At 41.3% G+C, this 19,533-nt stretch overlaps 1 protein-coding gene across 1 annotated transcript; it reads left to right on the top strand.

The window, feature by feature from the left end:
* Positions 1-11,433: 11,433 nt before the first annotated feature.
* Positions 11,434-15,850, top strand: LOC139679391 (parvalbumin, thymic-like). The gene is given in 6 exon segments (XM_071571109.1): positions 11,434-11,465; positions 11,467-11,544; positions 13,254-13,321; positions 14,095-14,227; positions 14,435-14,544; positions 15,819-15,850. Coding segments are annotated over 6 exon segments (447 nt in total). The 3' UTR covers positions 15,845-15,850.
* The last annotated feature ends 3,683 nt before the right edge of the window (positions 15,851-19,533 follow it).

Raw genomic sequence — 19,533 nt, 5'->3', positions numbered from 1 at the left:
ATAAAGCAGCCCTTAATGAGGCAAAATTTCAGTTGACTTCCAGCAGAAGCTTTTTCATATAGAGCTAAGAAAGAACTCAGGACTAATGTAACCCAAATTCTGTTTTTACTAAATTGAAGAACTTATAGAAAAACTAAAAACTAAACAAAGCAGAACAAAATAAAAACACCCTAAAACCAAAAACTACTGGCCTGTATTTAAGTAAAAATTTTCATCTCCAGAAATAATTAGTAGTAATTATCAAGTTCATAAAAACCCTTCAGTCATTAAAGAGATTAACCACGTTTTACTTATAGGGAAACAGCGTCTTGAGTAACATAGAGGAACAGCTTCATGATGCACTGACACTGAGTAGGATCTGATTCCTAGAACGATCTATCTGGTAATGAAGCATTTGAAGCACCAGAACCTATTCAACATACACTTTTGGCTTTGACCTCTTTCTCTGACCCTTTTTTAAGGACAGAGCCTATCACTTCAATGCCCGTGACAGGCTGCACAGGAGGTACTGTCACAAAGCACACAGTAAATAACAACTGCCCAGGGCCACAGGGAGGCTCAACATCAACATCGGAATTAGAATTCCGAGAGCCCATTCCGGGTTCCCTGGGGGCAGAAACACAGCCTGTACAGTAGTGGGGCCAGTGCTTGCTGTTGATCCCCACCAGGGCAGGTCCTCACTCCCAGACTCAGCCATGTGAACTGTGCAGATAAATACCAACCTGCTGCTATTCCTGGGGCTCCTGCAGCCTTTGCTGCCTCAAGGGTTCTGTCTCCTCCTTGTACTGACAATTGCTTTGACCATAGGTTGAAATGTTCCTCTTTGGCCTGGGAAGTAAATTTAATAATACAGCTACTATTCTGAGGAATATGACTGATAGTAGCTGATATAACCAACAATAACCACGTCACTCAACAGAAACTTTCATGTGCTTAGACCAAGGTCATCAACTATACCATGATAGCTTTAACCATGATGAGGTACAGGATGGAAAATTTACAGGTCTTGGTGAAAACAAAGACACTATTTGATTTTAAATGAAAGCAGTAGAGAAACAAAGAAAGAGTCAATTCATACTAATGATTCACTGCTTCTGTTGCTATCAGATCCACCTTGTTAAGCAGTTTCCAAATGTTAATTATAACATCATTTCAGTGGGAAACATTTGTCTTACTGAAGTTCAGATCCTGCTGGCACTTGAGTCAATGGGAATTTTGCCATTGACTTTGATGGAAAGAGGAAGTCTCGTACAGTAGGCATTTATAAATATCATGTTTGTGCCTATAAATCATAAATTATGGCCTTGCTTACAAGACTAAATCTTATTCCAGTCCCAGGATAAGCCACAGAATTTCCTTGTCTTGGACCCAGGAACATTTTGTTGTCTGTGCATTGTATTTATTCAACTTGATTCATTTGCCCAGAAAATCTCTTTCTGGTCAGAAAGACTCCTTAACGTAGAATAAAAACATCAGTGCAATTCTCTGAGCAACTCTTCTTCTTCTTATAATGCTATAAATACAAAAATCATGAAGAAAAGTCTGACACAGCTACCACACAGCCTGTCTTTCCATGCACAGAGAAAAGTCCTTTCCAAGCATTTATCAAATGCAAAAGATTGTTTCTTTGGAAGTTCTTAAGGTGGGAGGATTAAAATACAAATAAAAAGCCAAGAGGCCACAGTCTCAATGCTGAGAAAGTCAAAAGTTTTATAAGAATGAAAAGCAAAGGAAAATAATATAAATAGGAGCATGTAGTAAATTTCAGTGTTGTCACACTGATGCAATAAGGAAAAGTATTAAATAGGCACTTAATCAAAATACATGAAAAGATCGATTCCACAGTCTGTATTCATTAAATTCTCCCTCACTCCTTACCAGAGCTTTATTTAGAGATTTGCCAAGCCCCCTGTCTCCCAGAACTTCACAGCTGTAGAATTTACAGAGCAATTCACCACTGAGCACACTTTGCCTGCAGAAATGTCAGATGATGCAAAACTATCTCAGAAAGATCTGGAAAGTGCTCTGTGTTCCCCAGAACAGAAACATCCTTTACCAGAAGGGCAAGACTCTTGTCAGGAACCATTCAAAGAAATGGACTCTGGAACTCATCGCAAATATTTAGCAGTGGATACAATACAGACAGGGCAGTACATCTGTTTGGGGAGGGGGTCTAATTCTCAATGCTAAGAAGAGTCATTTTGTCCATGTTTTCCACCAGCAGTTCACTATGATATTTACAGGTAGATTTTTAAAACTCAGCACTTGGTCCACAGCTTCTTAAAAAAACCAGCTCTGAGAGTCCAATGTTATCAATTGTGAGAGAAAGGCAAAAACGTTTTGTCCACGTGAGCAATCTTGCACAGATGTGCTCCAGGCAACATCAGAAAATGTGTCCCTTCTCCCTGGCTTGTCAATACCTCACATTCTCCCCTGCATGAAAGGAAATCCAACGCTGCATTTTTACCAGCACTGCAGAGAAAAGAGACTAAGTCCTTGAGAGTTAAAAACTGGAGGCATCTAAAGAAACTGTCTTCCCCGTATTTATCTCAAAACTATAACTCTTTCTTCAAATAGGCACAATCTGATAAAATCTGAAAGCAGTCTGTGGGATGTAATCAGCAGGAGAAGCTGCGGAGAATTTGGGTGCCAGCGACTCTTTTGGGTCCGGGGGCAGAGTAAATTCCCCAAACACAGAACTCAGTGTTTTTGTTAAATATAGCCCCAAACTCTCACTATGCTTGCAAGTATGTGTCAGCTTTATCTGCATGGACCACTCTGTAATCCTACACCCTGTCAGGGATCCATAAAACTGCCTGAACACAAACTGGGGCTGTTCAGCTCTCTGAGAGCCTGTGCTTTTAGAAAACCCCGGGGCTGGAGTGAAATTCGTGGTCTTCTTTGATTTTGCACTGGCTGCTTCTGCTCCAAGATCACACCAGGAGTGTTGGGAGCAGCAGCACAGGTTCTTGCTGCAGTATTATTCAGCTTTGCTCAGTATAAGCACAGCGGGAGGAACAGACATGATCCCCAGAGACCAGAGTTTTGGAAAAAAAAAATTTAAGGGTCCTAGAAAGGTTCCTTTTACTTCAAAAATTTTGGTGGAAAGAATGTCCCACCAACAAGAGGGATCTATTCAATTTTATTATTTTCTGCTGAATTCATTGTTATTAATGCATTTCACTAATAGCAGCAAAAATAAAGAATATTTGAGATATCCTTTAATTCTAAGCTTTCTAATACTGATGCCATCATCTTTTAAATTAAATGCTCTGCCGTCATCAGGCAAACAAGTCTGTTATTCACTAAGTCTGCATGGATCTCTTAAGAATGGTGCTAAAACCATCATGGGGATTTTGGGTCAGCTGAGACACAGGATATCTGATCCAGCAGTTCCTAACTGGAATTTCCTTAGTAGCTGAAACAGTAGAGGACAAGCTGAATTATCAAATTCATCAGACAACTTAAAATGGTCCTAAATTAAATGGTGGAGTTAAACATACTGATTTGCTTTGAGTGCAGAGAAAGAAAGATCATTATAAAAAGTATAGTTTGAGTCACATTAATTTGATTTTAAATGGAGTTAGCCATAATTTTTGTATGTTGAGCCTTTTTCACCCCAAACACCCTTCAAAATGATCAGAAATAGACTACATAGAAATCTCATGCTTGTCACTTTAATTGTGAACATTTCTCATCTTTAATTCCATGTTTTTTTAATCTCTTCCATCTGCTCTGCATGTGTTCAGCATTTCCTGGACACAAACAGGCAGTTTAGTAACTGTATTAGCTCAGATCTGAACTCCTCACATCAAGCCCATGTCATGCCAAGCGGGCAGGTTGGGATAGTCTGTCCTACTCCTACTGCTCATGACAGGGCTGTAAATCTGCTGGAGGAACCAGGCTGCTTGGAAGGGTGGAAGATCCTTCAGGGAAACAAAGAGCTGCTCTGCTTCCATGGGGCTCACCCAGAGTGTTTTATATAAGCAAGAAAATTCTCAGACTCTCCCCAGTCATGAGAGAGTATCTCAAAACAGGTTTCGCTCTTCTGAGAAAGCTGCATTTCAGGCTGTGTTTCCCCACCAGAGGCAAAGCTGAATGATGGCTCTGCAATGCTCAGAGACTGCTGAGGGCTTCCCCAGGGCCAGGGGCTCCAAGTGGGCTTACTGGGAAGCTGGGATAACAAAAGCCAAAGCACTGTGACCTCACTGCCAAGTCAGCACTCCCAAATCCCACCCCCCTGACAATGTCCCTGCTGAGGGCACACTCCACAGAGTGCAGCCTCCAGGAGTTTTATGGATGCTCCTACTGTGGAAAGGGAGTTAACAGCATTTTAACCTCTAAAGATTGCACATTTATTTTCCATTTTACTGATTGGGTCTGTTTCTCTAATAGCAGTCTTGCTATTTTTGCCCTTGTTGTTGTTTATGCAGTTTTCCTCGGAAAACTCTAGGGGGTTGCTGAAGAACTGGCAGAATTAGGACACCAAGATGCAGTGAAAGTGATGCCTGGTTATCAGATCATGTTTTTCATACTTCTGGTTTTAAAACTGGATGAAATCCAATGCCACTCACTCAAAGGAAATCCTCCTTTGGGAAGATGACCTCCTGGCCATTTCAGCAGAGAGAAGTTTCCATGTTATTCTCTGTTTTGTTGATAACACTGAGCTGTCCATACACTCAGGGTCTAAACAGAACCATGTGCTACAGATAAAGGTAGTTATAGAAGATGTTCAGGCAAATGCTCCAGAGCAGCAGGTCACACCTCAGGGCCATCAGAGTCACTGCCCAGGACCCTCCCTGGACTGGCTCCCTCAACATGGAACAAACTGACCAGGATTAAGCTGATCATTTCAGCTTCCTGCACCCATAAAGGCACTGACATAGCTGCTTATAGACATCTGAATTTAAAAGTGGTGGCCTCACATATCAACCTCCACAAGGCTTGGAATGACTTTCAAACATTATTCAAAGGATGCTTCTCTATCTGTTTTGTAATACCTACAAATTTAATAGACAAATGTGCTTGTTACCCAAATATTCATGAATGTTAAACCATATCTAACTTTGTGCTTTTCTCCAAAGCACGACTTGAATTCTTCTACTAGTTCTAATAATTCTTATGCCCAAAAAAATCCATCATTCATAACCAGAAGCATTCATAATTTAAATGACTGTCTCTGCTGTTGATGGCACCATCAATTACAAGGTGAGGATGGCGAAGATCTGCCATTATTAACACACATTTTTCAATGTGGCTGTTCAGGGAGGTTTTATAAAGCTGCAGCTTCCAGGGAATAGCTGGGACTTGGTATTCTGAGATCACCTCGCCATGGTATTCTGAGATGAGAGCTTTGGAGCACTTCTTAGTGCTCCACATTTCTTAGTCTTCACATTTCATCTGATAATCAAATTTCAGTAACATCTCATTGTCCATAGAAGTAATTAACTTTCTAGAAAACATTCTACATGCCAAATTTGGCCCAGAACTCCAGCTTGTACAGCCCAGCTCAGCATTGTGTAGGACCACAATACATTTCCAAAATGGTCTTACTTTTCAAATTCAGCAAAGCACTTAAGCATTTATTCTGCTTCACACCTGCTTTCATCCACCTCTGCTCAGAAAGGGACAAGCCAATATGGAGAACTGGGGAATCATCAAGATACCTCCTGCTCTCAGTGCCTGGATTTTCAGATCTGAGGTTGCTATATGGTACATCCAAATGCAAAAGCCAAAAACTAATGAGTTAAATCCTTCAAAAATAGTGAGGTTGATGCAGAAATCTCGAGAGTTTTGTTCACCTACAAGTTGTCTCTGCATCATAAAGCTGCTCTGCTCAGGGAGTCAGAGGTGCAGCCAAGCACCTCCTGTGGCCCTTGTCCCGTGTGGGCAGAGCTCCTGCCCCAATTCCTGACACCTGAAGGACATTCTGTGCTCCACCAGCTAACCAGGCACAGGCACACAACCCCTGCTCAGAAGCAGACAGGCCTCCTGCCTGGAGATTCAGGTAGCCTTTTCCTCCTGAAGTTTCCAGTTCAGTAAAACTCCTTTCTAAATGTATCCCTTTTAGCAAAGTGCAGTCAGTGGATAATTGAGCTCAGACTGAGGCCATTACAATCCAAGGAAAGGCTGTTGAATGAATTTATGACTAGAATGTAAGAAATTTAGTTTTTCATTCAGAGCAACAGATTTGAAGTAATTTACTTCACACTTGACTGCAGCAATTTTCTACTAAAATCCATAGTGAATATAATGTGGTTCGCCCACAAATGAGAAATAAGAACTCTCATTTTCTGTCTGGGTTGTTCTTGCTATACAATAAAGTTTGAAACCACTGGGCTATCTGGACACTGATATCACTCAGGAGCTACAGCACAAATGCAGCACTGTATAGGAAGAACAATGCCTGCCTCTGTCTTTTCATCCCACTGATCCCTCAAATATTTGAACAGCGGAATCACTTCACTGATGCACCGTTGGATTAAACCAGGCTTAACTCTCGAATGCTCAATGGATTCTTGTTGTAAAGACTCAATTCTTTCATATCTGATGCCATTATGTCTCCAGTACCAATTTCCATATTCATTCAACTCACTTTTCTATAGTCCTCATTCTAATTACTGTCAGTGTTATTGGCAACACCTAATGAGGGCCAAAGGAATGTTCCTGAGTTCCCGAGGCCGGGTGAGTGCCCTGGAGACACGAGCTCAGTGTTGGGACAATACCCACACACACAGCAGCCCCTTATCACGCTCCAGTTTCCATGGAAAAGAAGTCCAGACACACAGGCTGGACTGGAGCTGGGACAAGTTTGGATCACTTCCTGATCTCAGCAAGTAGAGGAGCAGGGAGTTAAGTCCCACCTCACTGGGCACCTGTAAATCAGTTTGAGCACAGGCTTTGTGCACAGAAAAAACGTCTTTTAGAGTCAATTTGTTGTTAGTTTGGGGTTTTTGAAAGCCATATATCCTTTCAATATCTACATCTCCTGGAAAAGCAACTCTGCCAGAAGAGATGAAGGCCCTGCTTTGTTCAGCAACGTCAGGACTGGGTCAGCACATGGATGATGACCCAATTCCTCCTTCATGCTCCCGCAATTACAGAACTGGGGAGTTGCCTCTGTCTTGGTGGGACTGCTCCTTACCCAGTGTCACAGGGACTGCACAGGAACACACAGAGGAGGCTGAAAAACATCTGAATTCATTTCAAACACATCTATATTTGAGAGCCTCTGCAAGGGCTGAGTATTTATAGTGCTTATAAAGCACAGCCGTGGAGCAGGACTGCACGGGACGCCGAGAGTAAACACACAGACTAAAGTTACAATTCCTGTAACAAGGATCCCCTTTAGGGATTTTACCACTCGGGAGTTGAAGAACATAGTTCAAGAACAGGCTATAGTAGATCAAATATTGAATAGGAGTTCTGTTTTCATCATATATTTTTGCTTCCAACTTAGCTAGAGGAGGTCTGACAGAATTAGTTTTATTTTCTACTCAAACCCCATTATTATCCTACACATACCTTGTTATTGGCACTTTTATTAGGATGCTTTCAAAAATAGTGAGCTTTCTGCTTCAGAATTAAAGCAGGAAAATTATTGATTTCATAGGATTTATGACACTTGCTGCAAGTAATTTTAAAACTATGGATAGAGTTACCTGGAGGTTTGAGTATCTTGTCTGTTTGTGGATGATTGTATCAGATTTAACAGACCCAGGAATCTATCATTGCAGAATTCAGTCTTTGGGAATTCCTTCATTAAAAAAGCCTTTTTCTTTCTGCATCAATGCATGAACATTTTTAGATAGAAACAGAAATAGAAGTGAACTGGAAAGGTTGAATTCATGACCAAAAGTTTCAAGCTACAACTTGAGAAATCACATAGAATTTACACCTGGGCCATATTCCCTTCCAGTTTTGGAATCAGGATTAAAACTTCCTCTTGGAAACTTCAGAACCAGAAATTGTCTGATGTATGTAAACAATCCAGTCAGCTTAAAAATCATGCTTTACACACTTGTAAGAAAAATATGGCTGAAGAAGTTTTGTACATTAACACTTTAATGGGTATTTAAAGCTGAAAAGTTACATTGTAAGTTTTCAAAATCTCTGAAAATCTCCCTCAGATGTTGAACCTGCATCACACTAAAATGACAGCTGGTGCAAAGTAAATTGCCTAAATTTTGTGATTCATTCAAGCTTGCAAAAATAAACCAGGTGTTATTTGGTGTATTTCCCATGTGCAGCCTCTCCCTCCATAGCAACTGTTTTCACATCTTTCTTTTTTCAGCATCTTACAGGGGGTAGTTATGAGGTGTCCACAGACAGGAGAGTAAGTAATGTAATTCTAGGACTACTGACAAATATTTCCAGATCACTCCAAGAGTTACATTCCTCAGATGACTAGAGCATGATGAGTTCATACAGTTACACTAAATCACATTCATACAATTTCTTTCATCTCACATATTCCCAAAGCAACTTCCAAGCTGAATGAATACTCCACTTTCACCATTCACATGCCATTTAACAATAGGTTAAACACATTATGTAAGGTGATTCCTGCTCCTTGACTCGTGCTATGGATATCCCTATCAGGGGCATTCATCTCATTCATCTGAAATGCTCTCAGGCATACATAAGGTCACACTTATTTAAATTAAAACAGCCACTCACAACTGTTTGCTGCATTTTCTTATTCTGTTGCACACATGATTCACATCAACACTCACAGAAGAATCACAAGAATAGATTATAGAATGATCCCAGAACTCAGCTTTTCAGCCTGGTGAGGTAACACCAAGTGTTAGAAGAATTGAGATTGTAAGTGGGAAGAAAAACAACTCCATGCCTGCAGAAGGCAATGAGCCTTGAGCAAAGGGAAATGTCCAAACCCCAGGGTTTAAAACTGCTTTTAGTGGTAACCTGACAGTCTGAAGAGGATATTTTCTCCTTACTTTTTCATGCTTCCCCAGTTCCTCTTCCTACCAAGTTGGATAGCAGCTGGAAAGTTATTAACAGTATTTGATTTAAGAAAGCAAAAGTGATCTGACAGATGTTTTTGCAATCTCTAATGCAGGGCTTGAAAAGAAAATGGTTGTTGGAGGCTGGTTGTAAATAGTTACATGATCCCTGTGCATTTCATCAGTGCACATGGTCTGGGTCTCCAGGGCCTCCAATCTCACTGCAAAAGTGACTCTGAAATTTGCTGGAGTCTGAATGCAGCTCAACAGAGCAGAGCCATAAATCATTTGATCCACATGCTTTATCCTTAAAATTCAGGGCACAAAAGGAATCACCTTGCTGAAGCCTCTTAGAAAACAAAGCACACTTTTACAGACTGCATCCTTATGTGCTTCACATACCAAAGTTCAAACTAATGGCAGCAGTCCACAGGCATTAAGGGAAATCACAGCAATCAATGCTATTTTTAAAGGGAAGAGAGGGGGCGAGGGGTTAACATATGTGGAATTAGCTCTGGGCAAAATGAGAAGCCATTGCATCTAAAATCAAATGCATTCTCTGAAACAGACACCAGAGACCAAATTCCCATGTAGACTGCTGCAGTCCAGGAGTTTCAGCAGAATCTGGCCTTCCTCTTAACTTAGCTTCATTAGGTCATATCATGCCACCAGTTTTTGTGTGGATGCCCCACGTCCTGCACATCAGTTGTTGGCACTATGTAGACAATTTCCCAAATTGGAAGGGGAGAAAAGGGCGATCTGTATAAAAGGGAAAGGATTTTTTTCCCATTTAGAATAAAAGTAATTTCTTAGAAGAGTTTGAGGGGGGAAAGTGGTATTTGTATCCCTCCTACCATATGTCACCAGTGACAACAAGAGCCAGTATTAAATATCTATCCATCAAATTCTTCTTGAAATTTCTCAGCGTCAGCTGGTCAAGAATCCATTCACAAAATGGGGAAAGCTGAAATCTTTCACAGCCTTTCCTAACCAATGGCTTTTCCCTGCATGAGAATTATCTGTGCCTGAAACTTCTCCATGGAGGACAGATATGCACAATTTGTAAAAAGAAAAAAGGTTGTAGCAAAGACTTTCCTTCTGTTTATATGCTGCAAATGAAACACCACCTCCTCCACACACAGCACCTTTTGCACTGGTCTTTTGTCACTCTTTGATCAGCTGCTGTCAGTGTTGGGTGTGCTGAGGTCTTGTAGGTACCCCCCATTTGCCACTTCTTTGTCTGACACTATGATTTATTAGTGCTTGGCTTCAGTGACTGGCTGGGCTTGCCTTCCATCTTAGGGGGAAGTGCTCTGGAAAAAAGATGCCGTGTCTCTGACATTGGGACAGTCTGTGCACTGTCACCCCTTCCTGTGCCACCAGCCCAAGCTGTGATGCCAATTGCACTGTCATTCCCTGCCACCCCTTAATCCTGCCCATAATGACACCTTGTGCTGTCATCCATATGACTTGTCTTTCAGTGCTCTGCTGCTGCAGCCATGGGTGAGCCCCAGGCTGGCAGCTCCTCACCCATCAGGCTGCCACAGTCACCAGAGGAAATTGAGAGGATCAAATGATTTCTGTGAAAAAAGCAACTGCACGAAGGGACACTTGGAAACAGCACTGGCCAAACAATTTAAAATGCAATCACTGGTCTGAAAGAGATTGAAGGCAGGCTAAAAAACTGCAAAGACACTCTTCACATATTGTGCAGTGATGTTGCTATCAAATTTTTTCTCTCTGCTCTGAAAACAAAGATGTCTCATGTACAGCTCAGGGACTTCAGTCTCTGAGACAGCTGGGTGGATCACAACCCCTTTGCTTCACACATACCCAACTAAACAGGTTGTCAGAACTTTGCAGGGTTGTAAGAGTTTCTCTGGAAACAGATGAAATGCCCTCCCCCAACCAACTGTTCCGATGGATTGATATAATATTATTTTACCTCCTGTAGCAACAAATTGACTGTGTGGTATTTTTTTCAAAACAACACCAGATCAGACATTTGGAGACAACAAGGCTATTATTTTTCCTAAATGGTTTGCTACACAAACAATACTTAAAGAGGATACTTTTAATTCTTTTTTTGTTTAGTGCTCTAGTGATGAAACTCTATCACACATAATGTTTACAGATAAGATAACAAGTTATCACATTTAAACATTCATTAAAGACATCTCTTCAGAAGTTATTGTGCTTCATTTCATCTGACTCCTTGGATCAAGCATATCAGATAGTGGGGGGGTTTTTTTCTTGCCCTACATCATCCAGAGAAGTCGGTGTTTTCTGCTTAAATCAGAAGAAATTTAACATGACTCTGTTCTTTTCACCTATCTAGCCACTTATCTTGTTTCGTTTGCAAATATCATATGTATTCTCTTGAGATAAAAATAGTGCAAGATGATTAGTTAGGCAAGTTCATCTGACACCATTCCCCCTTCGTGACGCTGAAATCTAAAATCTGTATATGGTATACAACTTAAAGTATATATATGCAAGTCCAGCTCTGCTGGAGACACACGGCAAGGACCTCCCTCCCAACCTGCAGCTTCCTCATCCAGCCAAGGACACCACAAAGGTAAGCTGACTAGATCCTCTGCTTTCAGAAAAAGAAATACAAAAGCACAATGCTCCCTAAATGGAAAGTGCCTGTGCAATTAAAATATCTGCTCTTATCTCAGCTTCCAGTCTGTTGTATCTTCACAAGCTAACAGAGAACACAATCAGTATTTGGATCATAGGATGGAATAAGACTGGAATGATGTCTCTTGTAAAAAATGCTACAATTTTTAGGTTTTCCTTCAACTCTTGTCTGTTTTTAATGTGATCAGCAGGGAGAACTAGGTGAATGGTGGAGCCCCAAACTATCTTACCTAGTGCTAAGAGGAGGAACTTGCATGAGAAGCCACTGGGATAAAATCATTTCCAGTAAAACAAAAGTAACTCTGCCTGAGGTGGAGAAGTACCCATTGCCATCAGGGGGAACTTGTCCGGTTGCTTTCTTATACTTTCTGAGAAATGGACTGAAATGACTGACATTGTCCTCTGCTGCAAACCAACAGGTACAGAGGGAGCCATTTCATACTTCAGGGAAAGTTTAAACCTGTGTGTTGATCTCAAACCAGGGCAGAGACAAGTAATGGGTACCACGAGTGGATTCCTTTTCATGAATGCTGCTTTCTGTTCTTAGACAGGAAGAATGATGCTGTTGAAGACCAGTCAGGGATTAATGAAATTATATTTCTATTCTCTTGTGACTTTAAAGAATAACTTTTCTATGTCTCTGTTCCCCTTCTTTCACTAACATGAATTACCAGCAATGTTGTGAGTTTTAAATGGTAACCAGCCAGCACTGGTGGGTGCAGATTCCCAAAGTGCAAATTCACCACCGCTAAGTTCAGACTAAAAAACTTCTTAGAAATTCGAGCATTACAGCATTTTGTCAAGTGATACATTACATTGGAAAACTATTGCAGCTTTTGGTGGCTGAAGGGGACAAAGAGTACCTCTTCTCAAGTGAAATGCTGCTGCACCAGAAGAAAACACCTCCTCCACTCTACTAAGAATGAATATTAAATTGCAATACTTCTGTTCTAAGCACAGCAATATAATGAAATGCCAAAATCTGGATAAAAATCTGGTTTATTATCACAACATACTTAGAAACTTTTTCAGAGATGTAGCCCTTTAGTGGTGCAGCAGCCCAGCAAGACACATTCCTTGTTGCAACTAAACAAAGGGGGACCTTACTCTCCAAACATACATTTCCTTGAAATGAGTAAAATTACTATTACTAATTCTACACTAACATTTTCATTCTTTGCAAAGATCTCTAAATCTATTAATAACACTACTAGATTTTTTAAAATTCCAATTACACTTATTCCAGATATAGTTCCTGGGGATCACACAGAGCCTTATCTTTTATGTGTGCCATAAATACACACTGGTTTGATTTGAGCAATAATCCACCTCCAGGAAAACCCACACAGAAGTCATGAAGTTTTGTGGTGCCAGACACCTTGGATTGGCAATCCCAGGCAGCACAGGCAGCAGATCCTCCCAAAGCCCCACGCTCCCCGTGCAGAATTCCTGCCTCATTGCCCAGCTTCCAGGGGGAGCACCTGCTCAGACATCTGTTCGTCTGCCTCGCTGTGCTCCGCTCACCAGGGGATGAATAATGTCTCCCCTCTCACACTGTCACAGCAGCAACTTCAAATAGAGCCATGAAAGAGGCAGAGAAGTCACTTTAATGACTAAGTAGCTCACATTTAATTTATTTTACAGTTCGACAATGGCCATCACTGACATCCTTTCTGCTAAGGATATTGAATCTGCTCTCTCCAGCTGCCAGGGTAAGGAACGGGCGCTCTGCAGACAGAAGATGCATATCATTTTTATGTCTAAGGATGACATGCCTATCATTTTCCCCTTAGATTCCTTCCCCGTGAGATCTCTTGCTAAGCTACATTACAGTATAGCCCCTTAAATTCAGAAAGTCTCACAATTGGTGAGCAGCAATTAAAGGGCCACAGTTTCATCTAGGGCTGGCTTAACCCTGAACTGTCAGTGTTTAAACCTGTTAAAGACTTTTATTTAAATAGTTAGCTTTTTCCTTCAAAAAAATCCTCAGCTTGCAGGATCAAAGTGTCATTTGTGAAACAATGACCTCTATCAGTTCTCTTAAGAGCTGCTCAGCAAGACTAGGGCTGTTTTCCAAATACTCAAAGATCTGGTTCATCTGTGAATTATTTACTTTTCTACCAAGCTCTTCTCCTAAGTAAGGACTCAGTGAACATGAGGAAAGAATTAAAGGAGTTGCTTTGTAGGGCACAGCAGCACCCTCTAAATATTTATTATTAATTGCATGTGACACTTTGCATAAATCCTGACTTAGCAGAATGTGCGTTGTAGCAGAAAACTTCAAACTGGCTGAAAGGATGTATGACCACAGGCAGAGGGTGATTAAAAAGGGAAATTATCCACTGTATCTGCTCTTCTGCTACACCAGGGAATGAGAGAAAGAGGAGAAGGCTGATGCTTAGGAAAAGACATACATATTCACAAGGAATGCATACTGTAGTAGCAACTTCAAGGGAAAATATTTAACAACTTCTGTTTCTTCCAGCTGATGATTCCTTCAACTACAAGTCTTTCTTCTCCATGGTTGGTTTATCCAGCAAAACTCCTGATCAGATAAAGAAAGTTTTTGGGATCCTTGATCAGGACAAGAGTGGTTTCATTGAAGAAGAGGAGCTGCAGTAAGTACTGTTCTATTTCTTTAAGCAATGTAAACTTCAAACTTGGTGTCCTATAAGAAACTTGTTGTTATTGTAAAAATGAAACACAATTCTTTGTCTTTCCTTGAATCTATGTGCATTTCCTCAGATAATAAGAGCAGGCATTATCTTGTGGGACATTTCAGGGAATCAGACTGAAGCACAGCATTGTCTCCTATCCTATTTCAGGCTCTTTCTGAAGAACTTCTCCTCCAGTGCCAGAGCCCTCACCTCGGCAGAGACCAAGGCATTTCTGGCTGCAGGGGACACTGATGGGGATGGCAAAATTGGAGTGGAAGGTAAGACATTTGGAAACTTGAGGAAATTTGTAGTTTAAATTGCACACATTTCAGGTTGCATTTAAACTGGGGCATGAAGAATACATCGGAATACTTTGGCCTGGTAATTCTGCCCCAATCTTTATACAAGCAAATACTCCTTTATCTTCATACCTTTGGCCCTTGTTGCACCAAGAGAATATTTAGGCCCAGTGTAGAGCCTGGTTTTTTCAATGAATAACAACAGCTTTGGGTTAATCCTGTGTGTCTGATCCACAGACTCAAAGTGCCAGATTCTTAAGACACCCTGAACACCTAAACTTCTCTGAGTTTCCATTTCGGCAGTGGATTCTTCTGGCCATATGACACCTTCATTATTAAACACATTTCCACCTACATAAACTGATTTCTTCCCCTGCCACTATCAAACACTGGCCAGTATTGCTGAGTGGCTAATTCACTGGTGGTGTTTCTCAAGGTTAATTCACTGGTGATGTTCCTCAAGGCTACAACTGCTGCAATGCAGCACAGCTTTTGTGCTGGAAAATCCTCTGCTAAGTACACGTGTCACCAGGCAGTCCTTCTATGAAAAACTAAACCAAATTCCTCGAGAAAACCTCACAGGGATGATGTGAACCAGCCAGGGTATTTCTTTTAGAAATTGCAGTGCAGGAAAATAGGACATTATGCATCATATATTAGGGATGAAGTCACTGAAAACAGGGCTGTCTCAGCTGAACTAGGACAGGTGGCATTAACTCTAACAGACACACGTGCTAATCTTAGCCAGGGTTTGGGAGGAGAGAGAGATGCACTGTTGGAGGAATTTGCTTTACCAGCAGCTTTTGCAGCTTCTGTTTATGAGCCCCAAATAGGGCATTGTATTATGCAGATCTCAGGCCTTAACCATTGAATCTCCTGCTCTGAAATTGCATCACTACTGATATTTTTCCTTTGGGGTCAAAAAACAAACAGAAAAATCCCTCTCACTGAGAGCTATGGGCTCTGCTTCCTTGACTATTATCAGACTTTGTAATGGGGTAAAGATAGTTTACCCTTAGCTCAGGATTTCCCACAAATATGAATTTACAGACACAGTGCTCCTCTCTGCACTTACTCTTTTTAAGGAGTGAAAAATCTGTTACGCCCCCAGAATCTCAGTTTAGTAGTAGCTTGTGCAGTGTTATAATAACTTTGGGAGCCCTCCATTTAGGTCATTTTTATCTATCTTTTTAAAGATCTCAAAAAACACTGTCATCTATTATTCCCTGCCTTCTCATTTTCTTCCTTGACAGAATTCCAGTCCCTGGTGAAGGCATAAACAGCATTAGACCAAAGGCAGCCTTGGACTGACTCTTCCAATTACCTCGTCCAACAAGCACTTCCCACTCAGCATGTGTTTGTACATTTTTATATTGTTTCAGGCATTAACTGTTCCCCACACACAAAATTCACACACTGGATTTCTGAGAAACCTTGCAATGTTTTGGTTACATGGTATTGCTACATTTCCATTGTAAAAGAAGGCACTTTGTGATTTTTCAACCACTGATAATGTTGAAATTGTGGCTGGAAGAGGGGAGAAAAAATTAAAAACCAACCAAACCAAAAGAACCTTGGGGGGAAAAGCTGCTTTGTAGTATTTTTTTAGGTTCTCCATCCTCATCCTCGAGCATGCTGACTGGCCAGATGCAGTCTGGGTCACCTTAAACAGTATGATGTCTTCTAAGGCTTACTTGTACTGATTTCACTGAGGTTTATTTCTGCTTAATTCTCTGATCCTTGAGGAAAAACACAGCTAACAAGACAGCTAACAATAATTAAGTCCCAACCATGAGAATATGAGGAAAAAATTGCAGAGGAGCAGCCACACTGCTCAAAGAACAGAGCAAGTTCATGGGTAATTGTACAAAATAAAGCACTGGGTTACAGCACGTACCATCCCAAGTGTTTATGGCCTACAATGTAACTCTCCCTTAAGGAGATTTAGCCTTCATGAAATCTAAGGCAGCTGTGAGATAGAGGAGAAGGGTCTAATCCCACTCTGACACTGTCACAAGTCACAGTCCCCTGACAACCTGGGCCACAGGCCTGGAGGGTTTTCCATGAATTATGGACATGTTGCTGGTTGACTCTTAATATGTACAAAACAATAATCCTTTGTCACATCCCCAAATTTCTGTGTTTCCTACAGATGAAACAGCCAGTCTTGCTGCTTGATTGTCTTAAAGCTCTGTTACATTGCTAAGTAATGGCTGATACTCAACTCTTGTATTTATTATATGATTTATCATCTCTATATTCCATAAAATTAGCAATTTTCTTCAGTCTGAAAACTACTAGGAACCAGTCTTCGCTTTGACAAGTGTCTTACAGGATTTAGAGCTGGTTATAGCACTGCCTTCATTAATGGGCAAGTAAAAAATATTCCTGGTTAAAGGCAGAGCTCAGCAGAGTGAGTTGGGCATTGCTGGGAATGCCCCCCCAGCATGTCCCTGTCCCCTTCCCTGTCCCTGTGCTGTGGTTCCAGCTCACAGCCTGACTGTCACTCCAACACTCCCCACTGAAGCTGAATGATAATTATAATTTGGCAGCTGTTTTGAAGAAGAGCAGAAACAAAGCCTTTGGAACTTTTATGTAACCTCCAGTGTTGGCATTTCCATGAATTGCAGGATGGTTATGTGAGGCAGCTCCCTCATACCCAGGTTGCTAACAGAGCTGGTCCACAGATTTAAGATGGCTAATGCGAAAGAGGAGTTCTAGCAATCAGACTCACTGCAGCACTGGCAGAATTATAATGAATATAAATCCTAATTCTATCCCCACTGCCTTTGATGTTAAATCTGGGCTTAAATTATAGCTGCTGCTAATTGCAGCACTGAAATACTTTGCATAATGAAGAGACTCTGTTGGTTCCTTTCACCTTATTCATTTCCCTGCTGAAGAAAAAGCCCCTGAGCAATCCCGACCTGCAGCACTACCCAGATGTAAAGCACATACATGAGCTCCTTGCACTGCTGATCACCAAAACCCACGTCACTGGTTCACAAGCAGGTGGCACATACAGTGCCACAAGGGACAGACCTGATGCTGCATTCCTTGCACCTCTGAGAGTCTCACGTGGAATGCAAGAAGTGTAAGACTGCATAGTGGTCCCTCCTGTGTTTCAGAGATGCTGAACCGCTGCCTATCCCTGCCTGCTGCTCTCAGAGGGCACCAGGTGCTCCTGAGAACTGGGCAATCCCTGGGTGTGCTGCAACTTCACTATGTTCATGAGGAAGCCTGTGCTTCTGAAACAGCAAGTTGTGGCAAGAAGATGTGTTTTAAATCTTACTAAACCCACCCAGGCATTTTACTAGAAAGAATTACAACAAAACTCCAAAAGATCTCCAATTTCTAAAATATCCCATAGACCGTTCAGCAAAAACACCACCTACTCTCTATTAAGGATTCTGTTGGCTCTGGGATCCACATTCTAGATCCACATTTTAACCAAGCCAGAAGAGAGTATTTTTCAACTAAAGGAAACAAATTTTTAAAATGTAAAGTTTTCTGGGAAGGTTCCTTTCAATGAGTTTAATTTCAGCCAGTAGCAATCTTCAGTTTTCCTAGGAAATAGCAGGGAGTGTTCCCTGAACCTGACAACATCGTTGTGCCAGAGAAAAACTTCTACTGCAGGATGTCTATGTGACTGTCATCTGAAGGAACAAAGAGACACATGGTGGTATCACAGTGTTACCACAATCCTTATTTGAGGCCTAGCTAAAACTACGACCAAGGTACAGAATCAGAGAGTAATTCCTGCTGGAAAAGTTCTCTGGAGGTCTCTGGTCCAAGGCCAATATAGGGCAGATTGCTCTGAGTTTGAGCATCTTCAAGGGTGGAGAGTCTATAACCCCTCTGGGCAATCTGATAAGTAAGGATTAAATCCTCTGCATCAAGTTTTTTGAATTACTTACACAAATAAAACACTGCTGAGTACAGAGTTAAAACCAAAAATCTGTTAGAAATTGTTTATTCTACATCAAATAAGAAGGGATCCAACAACCCCCTGTATTTTCACACTGACTATTTGTTCTCAGGTTTAGAGTAAGACCATCCTACTCAGTAGAATACTCAGTCTAATACTGCTTCATAATTCCCAGGATAAGGGAAATGTTGTTCATGTCATTTACCTTTACTTAAGACAATTAAAGAGCAACCCAAAATGTGAGTGGCAGATCTGAATTCCACTAAGCCCAAAGACTGTAAGTTCTCAGACACCTCAGTGCCCTGATCACCCTGGAGGAGCAGTTTAGTCTCTAACCCTCCTCACACAGCTTATGAAATAAAGATGTGCTATGACCTCTTTAAGGGGGAACAGAACACAAACTGAATGTCCTACACAAGCTCTTAGGAAAAGGACATGGAGGGGCAGGGTCAATCCCCCAAACCCACCCAGTGCTTTAGCCCTGAATACACCATCTCACTCAAACCAAAAATTTGTGTTGCCTTGAAAGAGGAGGAGAATCTTGCATAAGATAAAATCTCCCGGTGTTTAGTGGAAGCTGGCTGCCTCCTGACTTCATGTTCCTTTGGAAAGCCCAACCTAAAGCCACTTGTCAACTTCAGATTCAATTTCAGCTCTCCAACTGTTCAAAATCTCACCGTCATCTTCTAACAAGTTTGAGAGCACAGAAAGGGCAAGGGGATGGCAGAACATTCATTGCACACACAGACTGGTAAAGTTTCTCCTCTGAGTTAGCAGCCAGCCCATGTGGAAAATCTTTGATGCAGCATCATCAGAGGCGCCTGGAGCTCTTCACACAAACAGTGTGGGCAGAGGAGGCCAAGGCTGGATTAATTTCCTGGAATTGCTTACTGAAATAGATACATCTTGATTAAATCCCCAAACAGACACGTACCTAACATTTTCATGCTTAATTTTAAAACATTTTAATGAGTGGGTACTGTGGAATATGAACTAATGTGTTGACACTTTATGAAAATTCATTTCCATATTACTTTTCC

The sequence above is a fragment of the Pithys albifrons genome, chromosome 16, assembly GCF_047495875.1.
Source record: "Pithys albifrons albifrons isolate INPA30051 chromosome 16, PitAlb_v1, whole genome shotgun sequence".
Lineage (NCBI taxonomy): Eukaryota > Metazoa > Chordata > Aves > Passeriformes > Thamnophilidae > Pithys > Pithys albifrons.
This window is presented reverse-complemented; position numbering and strand designations above follow the sequence as displayed.